General features: G+C 43.0%; 1 protein-coding gene across 1 annotated transcript; it reads left to right on the top strand.

Moving 5' to 3' along the window:
- The first annotated feature begins 395 nt into the window (after window positions 1-395).
- MRPS10 (mitochondrial ribosomal protein S10) lies at window positions 396-6619 on the top strand. The gene is made up of 7 exons (XM_084283279.1): window positions 396-436; window positions 3212-3270; window positions 3375-3447; window positions 4394-4533; window positions 4997-5105; window positions 6093-6182; window positions 6438-6619. The coding sequence occupies exons 1-7, from the start codon at window positions 401-403 to the stop codon at window positions 6522-6524; spliced, it is 594 nt and encodes a 197-aa protein (XP_084139405.1). The 5' UTR covers window positions 396-400; the 3' UTR covers window positions 6525-6619.
- The last annotated feature ends 547 nt before the right edge of the window (window positions 6620-7166 follow it).

Raw genomic sequence — 7166 nt, forward strand, 5'->3', positions numbered from 1 at the left:
CATTATTTGGGGGGGTGGGTGGGGGGGATAAAATTGACGAAGCCTGATCTACCGTCTTAAAAAACAAGCCACCTCTGCAGGCCGGGGCTGGGAGGAGTGTCCCGTAGCCTCTTTCTTCCCTGCGGCACTGGTTTTTCCCCTTGATGCCTGGAAAAATCGGAGAGATTTGAGGGCGGCCGCGGAGGGGCAGAGCCGCCCTCACCCGGCTGAGCCGCCAGAGCGGCGGCGCCCCTACCCGGGGGCCGGGGAGCGCAACCGCGGCTCCACGTCCCCATCCCGGTCCCGGTCCCGGTCCCGGTCCCGGTGGCCGCCCCCTCCCGGCGGTGCCGCAGTGCCGGCGCCTCACGGCGGCCGCGGCTCCTCCGGGGCGGCGGGGGCGCTGTGCGGGGCTCGGCACAAGATGGCGGCGGGGTGCCTGTGGCGGCGGCTGTGGCAGGTGGGGGCGTGCGGCGGGGCAGGGGCGCCTCGGCGGCCCCCCGGCCTCCGGTCCCTCATCTTCCCCCTTCCCGGGGACGAAGGGGAGGCTCGGGGCCGCGTCTCGGCCGCCGCCGTCCGTGCAGGGGGCTCCGGAGGGCTCCGCTGCAGCCCGGCTGCGGCGGGTTGCTCTGCGGGTCGGGGGTGGCGGCGGCTGGGGCTCGGGGTCGCGCACCGAGCTCGCGTCTAGCATGAAGCTCCCGGTCGCGGAGCTGCAGGGGGGAGAGCAGGGAGGCTGGCCGGGTTCACAAGCTGAGGGAAATACAGCGTTAGGAGTTTCCCCTTGGCTTCCCGAAGCCCTAAATGCTCGCGGTGCATGTGCTGTCTGCACCTTCCAGCCAGCCATCTCCATCCCGTCCTGCTCGCTTCAGGATCTCTCCCCCAAATAACGGGGCTGTTTGCCATTGAGAGGGGGCTATAGTTACGATTTGTGCAGGGGACTGGCTCAAACAGGGAATTAAATTAAATCCTGTTGCAGTTTGATCATCTCTTCCACCTCCTACACCGGCCATTAGCAAGGATACGTCAAATATTTCAGTCGGACAGCAAAAGAAGCTGTTAGAACAGATTTTAACGCACGCCAAGTGCTGTTTTGGTTACCTGGGGTACACCAAGCATCAATCTAAATTTGCACAGAGCACCTTTCGTTTTATTTGACAGAAGCTTTAGACTCAACACTTAGATGCACAATTAGCAACACAGAGGGGCCGCGTGCGGTGGGAGCAATGCACACAGAATTGTGAAGGCTGTGGAGTTCAGTACTCAGGGTGGAACTCTGATATTTCATGGTTTGTTTTATTCATCTTTATTTTACAAAGACTGTAATTTCTGTCTCCAGCAGCACAGGGTGTACGTGCTATAAGCGTGTGCATCTTTATGTGCAAATAATATATCTGTAATACAAGGCCAATTAGATAAAGTAACAGACTATGTGTGTATCAGAGACTGCGTACACACAAAACACAAAAGCACCAATACAACTTCTAGCTACAATTTTTTTTGCCCTCTTTTAACAGCAGTTTACTTACCCGATGTCTGCCCAATCCGTGGACTCTCCTTTGCCATCTGGGGTAGGATGCTGCCACACGCAGTTTAAGCCCTGATCTGAACAGAAATTTTCTGTGCTTGAGGGGTTATCAGTGCTCTGACATGATGTCAGGTGATGGCGATGACTGTGGGTTTTCCACCTGAACGAAAGGAAGGTGGTATTCTGATTTCACATCAGGAGAATGGAGGTACAAGGGTGAACATAACTCCATCAGATCTGTTTCTTTAATTTGGGGTATTAGGTCTCAAGGAGTTATTAACATGACCTTGGAAACATTTTGGTGGGCATCAGCTACAGTGGCAAATCCTCTGTGCTCGTAAAGTTGCTCATTGTATTGTGTACTTAAGATGTAATACCTGTGATCATCTGACAAAGTTTGGATTTGCCTAACGGGAGACACTCAGCCTGTTCTTCAGATAACAATTAGCTTTGTAAACAGGAAAGCGTCCTGCCTCTTCCTTCCTACTGAATGCAGAATTTGCTGGGTAAACAGTGACCGAGGCAGAATTACTTCAGAGAACAGCTTCATTCACTTCTGATCTGTAATTAATGTATAATGCGTACTGCATTATAAGTTATACATGTATATACGTTATACATCACGTTATAAATTATACATGGACCTAATAGCACCATAAAGCTAGAGTTATACGTATTCATGAGTGACTAAGTTAAGGTTACATGGACAGGCGTTAATTCTGACTGGTGCGCGGGGAATCTGTCTTCTCTCTCCGAAAGCCATGACCCCAGCACCTGTTAAATAAGAGTACCAAGGGGCTGGATAAGTAGGCTCAGCTCATGGTGCTCCTTCATTCTGCACAGTCTTGAGTTTCTCTTAAGCAAGAGGGTTCTGGTTCCTTGTCCCCCTGCCCCGAGTAGTCTCTAACTTTGCCAAGTTGAGTTACTGGTAGGAAGCTAGAAGCCACATGAACATTCAGAAGGGAGAGATTTATCTGGTATGACAGACAGCAAGATTACATTTTGATTAACAGTTGGGTTTCCATTTTAACACCAAAAAATCATGCTATCTTTTCGACAGTTCATTTACTTGTTCTAACCATTTATATTTTCTCAACAGAACAAATGTTCAAAACACAAGGAACATTTTCTTAAAAAAAGAATGGAAAATTTCAAATTAAATTCAGAGGTTGAATTTTTGCATAGTATCTTTTCTAAGATACTATTTTCAACTGCTTTTACAACAGCAAGACCTACTTGGGCTTGTCTCTTGATAGAGCTAATAGATACTGTCCTATGAAAGCAGGTCTAAACAGGAAACTACTATATGCCGAAATGGTATCTGATGCCACACAAAACATGTTTTTCTAATAAAAAACACTTTATGATTGCTATTCAGGTGCCTGGTTAATAATAGCTGCATGCTGTTAGCTTCTTTCCTGCATGCATGTGGGTTTTCTTGGTTATTTTTGTGGTTGATGATTTTTTTGTGTGTGTTTTTGTCATTGTTTTTATGATCCTATTGTATACTAAAATATGATTCTGTGCTCCTGTTTTCCTGTGTTTTCCAATAGAGCAGACTTACTTGGTAGATCAAATGAGTACCTTTTGGTAGATCAAATGAGTATCATCATGGTGCATAAAAGTAACTTCTAATAAACCTGTATTATTAGCTGGCTACTTTTGGTTTGGGGAGAAAAAAAAAGCCATTTGACTGTTTGTTTTATACAGGCATCGGCTCGTCCTGCCAATTATGCAAGCAGAATTATTCAAAAGCAATGTTTTCTTCCGTAAGTTTAAAAGATCTTTCTCCTTTCCACTTTCCCCCCAGTTTCCTTTAAAAAAATCTAACTTTAACACTAATGTTGTGCTTTTCCCTTTACCATCTATCTAGAACCAGTGACTTGATGGGAGTACGATTCTCTGGATCCCATGCTCAAACTCAGGAGCATAAAACTAATCCTCTGGTAAGTGTTTCATAGAAAAATATTTTGCAAGTTGTCTTAATAATAAAAAGGATATACAGAAAAAACCAAATCCTTCAATTTCATCTTTTTAAAGTTCTGTCTAAATTACGTCAAATTTGCCGTAGAGAAAGAAAACATTTTAATTATTGGTATTTGGGATTTTTTTTCCCAGAAAGATTCCTGAAGCTTAAAGTTGCATCTTTGTCACTTTCTTCCTTCTCTATGCAGCTGTAACTCTATGAAAAAACAGCTTTTTGGCCACATTTAGTTCAGCACTTGCAGCATCTTAGCCAATCCTTGTTTCTGTACTTTAGTATTTTTTAGTACTTTTAGTACTTTGTTTCTGGTTTGGAAGCTGGGAAACCAGGGCTGGTGAGGTGGAAAGTTCTTGGAAGTGTGTGGTGTATATCTTATATATAGAATGTGGTTGCCTTGATTTTGTCTAGGATTTCAGACACGTTAAATTTCTCTGATAGATGCAAACAAGCCAAGTTCTTACAGGCAGTGCTAGATCCACAGTTAGATCCCAGCCTTCCTGCCACATCTGCTGCATACGGCATTTACTGCTCTAAACTGCAGGAGAGTAAAGCTGTGAGAAAAGCAGTGCTTCCTGGACACACCAGGGCTTTTTGGATGAATGGTGTCAGAAATTAATGCTTGAACTGAAAGTCATAAATTTGTAATTTGAATGTCACAGACTTGTACCTGGACAAACAGAAAGGATACTTCTCACATTTACCAGGGACAATAAAACTAAGGACTGTCAATCGAGATAATACAGCCAGCTTCTTGTAGGTAAAAGAGTATGAGCAGCTAACAGTGTGTGAAGTTTTTTTTCTTCCCTGTTTTTCAAATGTGGCACACAGGCTAAGAAAACATAGAACATATTGCATGGATTATTTAAGGAGAACATGGAGTGTTAACTCTTATCCATTCTTAAATGCAGGTGACTATTTCAGAGGAGCCAGAAACACTGTACAAGAGACTGTCCCTTTTGGTTAAAGGCCACGATAAAGCTGTGTTGGACAGCTATGAATATTTTGCAGTGCTTGCAGCTAAAGAACTTGGCATCTCTGTTGAAAAAATGTAAGTAACTGATCTCTAGCATGATGATGTGTCAGGTGCTTTTCACGTTGTCTACTGTAACTTAAGTTCTGTGCTTACAAGTATTTCCTTTTTCAGAAGAAATGGGTGTAATCTGACATTTCTCAGGTTATAAATCTAACAATTTCTAGATAGCAGTGCAATGATGGGGAAGCAGCAGCAGTGATACACACAGCACTGCCACAGTAGGATTGCATGTTAAGTGCATGAAGAATACCAACAGTACTCTTGTTACAGCTGTTGTAGCTTCCTTGAACTAAAGCTGGTTAATACCTGAGAATGAACTGTGCCCATGTGGATTAATACTAAACGTACCAGCACTTAATACTGTGGATCTTCAAAATGTCAAATAAGAACAAGGATTTCACCATAATCTCAGTTAATTTATATTAGCATCCTTTATATAAAATTAAGTATTACAACATTTTCTTTGTGCTTTGTTCAGACACAGACCTCCAAAGAAGATAGAACGATTTACTCTTCTAAAATCTGTACACATTTACAAGAAGCACAGAGTTCAGTATGAAATGAGAACACATTACACATGTTTGGAGGTAAGAAAGATGTTAAATATATATACATTAATTGGGCTGGGGAGGAGAGTACCGAGAATAGCAGAAAAGAGCTGATCTAGGTACACCAAATGTAACACAAGTTACTCTGAATGTACAGCCTACATAATTTTTGGACTAAAAGGCTGATTTTGATCACCATCTGAAAGAATAGTTAAAAATAAGATGGATATCAGAGTTACTTTAGTATGATTTGTGTTCCTGGTTTCCAATAATCCAGGGAATAGGAGCTTTCTCAGGAAGGGAAAAAGATGCAGGTAAATCATTGTCACTACCAGTCACCGAAGGTTCTGTTCTCTGTGAGTTTGCCTAATAATTTTTGAACACACTTGCCCTATGCAGCATCATGTAGCAAACTAAAAATTGCAAGAGGGAAATACAGGAAAGGAAGTGTGTACAAACCACTTGCTCTGTGGCTGATGACGCAGACTTATGTATGGTTTAGAATGCAGCTGTGGTTGACTTTCTTAGAAGAAAGGTTTACTGCCAGCATTTTGTGGCCCCTGGGTCTCTTACTGTGTAATTGCACAGAGCTTAGCAAAATGGGACTTTGCATAACGTCCCCAGACAGTCGGGCAGCACTGCCCACAGACCAACAGCTTTAGCTGTCTGGGAGAAACCAGAAGATCAAGAATGCAGTGGAATTCCAGAGTGGCAGGATTTATAGCCAGCTTGAACTTTGAGAGCATACAAAAACTGTGAATTTTTGCATAACCTCAAGTTGATTTGATCAGATAGTTGCACTTCGAGCATAATCAATGCATATGATCACAGGCAGTATGCACAGTTCTGTGGTATGAAATTGCTATTTCATACTTGCATAACTGTTATGTACAGCTTAACTGTCTCCATTCTCGCTGTAAGATGCATGGTCCCATAGCAAGAACTAGAGAAGCTATAGAAAACTCATTTTTTTATATTCTGTTTGAAATATTAGTTGCTCATTAAAAAACATTACTTCTGTTTTAGTTAAAATACCTAACGGGTAGTACTGCTGCAGTGTACTTGGAGTATGTTGAACGAAACTTACCTGAAGGAGTTGCCATGGAAGTAAAAAAGGTAAGTTTCCATCTCACATTATTAACTGCTGTGAGATTAAGTCCAGATGTAAATACTAATAATTGTCAGTAGAGGAAATGCGCGTAGTTTGTAAAGGACCTTTTTTTCAAAGTATTGAAAGGTAAAGAGGCTGTATTGCTTGAAAACGCCACTAGGTGGCATTTTTAATCTGATAAATATCTCAAACCCAAGTAAATGAAGTTGTTAGATGTTAACTAGTTCGTATAATAAATGGTTTATTTCTCTTCCTTTTAGACTAAGATAGAGAAAATACCTGAACACATTCAGGAACCAGTTTGGGATACACTACCTCAAGTAGAAGAAACAGAAGTCAAATCATGAACTCAATGGGCACTTGGCTACTAGTAGTGGAATTACTTGTTCCTGTCAACCTCATTTACTAAGACACTGCTGACAAATAAAAGTTCTCTTTTACAAAGAAATCATATAAACTCTTGTTTTACTGAGTTATTCTTGATCATAGCTCCAGTACTTGTAGACTGAACATCTGTGAAGTGTAGAAGTTTCACTGCACTCTGTGGTCAAGAACTGTGATCATCTGTAACGTTTGTAAAAAGTTACCATTTATTTATAGAATCATAGAATCATAGAATATCCTGAGTTGGAAGGGACCCTTAAGGATCATCAAGTCCAACTCTTGACACCGCACAGGTCTACCCAAAAGTTCAGACCATGTGACTAAGTGCACAGTCCAATCTCTTCTTAAATTCAGACAGGCTCGGTGCAGTGACCACTTCCCTGGGGAGCCTGTTCCAGTGTGCAACCACCCTCTCTGTGAAGAACCCCCTCCTGACGTCCAGCCTAAATTTCCCCTGCCTCAGCTTAACCCCGTTCCTGCAGGTCCTGTCACTGGTGTTAATGGAGAAAAGGTCTCCTGCCTCTCGACACCCCCTTACGAGGAAGTTGTAGACTGTGATGAGGTCTCCCCTCAGCCTCCTCTTCTCCAGGCTGAACAGGCCCAGT

The sequence above is a fragment of the Netta rufina genome (assembly GCF_964035555.1).
Source record: "Netta rufina genome assembly, chromosome: 3".
In the NCBI taxonomy this organism is placed as follows: domain Eukaryota; kingdom Metazoa; phylum Chordata; class Aves; order Anseriformes; family Anatidae; genus Netta; species Netta rufina.

Bases quoted from the DNA above. Each gene is read 5' to 3' on its own strand.
- MRPS10 (XM_084283279.1), top strand. From the start codon at position 401: ATGGCGGCGGGGTGCCTGTGGCGGCGGCTGTGGCAG. The intron at 4,534-4,996 runs GTAAGTAACTGA...TGCTTTGTTCAG, and splicing joins GGCATCTCTGTTGAAAAAAT to ACACAGACCTCCAAAGAAGA. The intron at 6,183-6,437 runs GTAAGTTTCCAT...TCTTCCTTTTAG, and splicing joins TTGCCATGGAAGTAAAAAAG to ACTAAGATAGAGAAAATACC.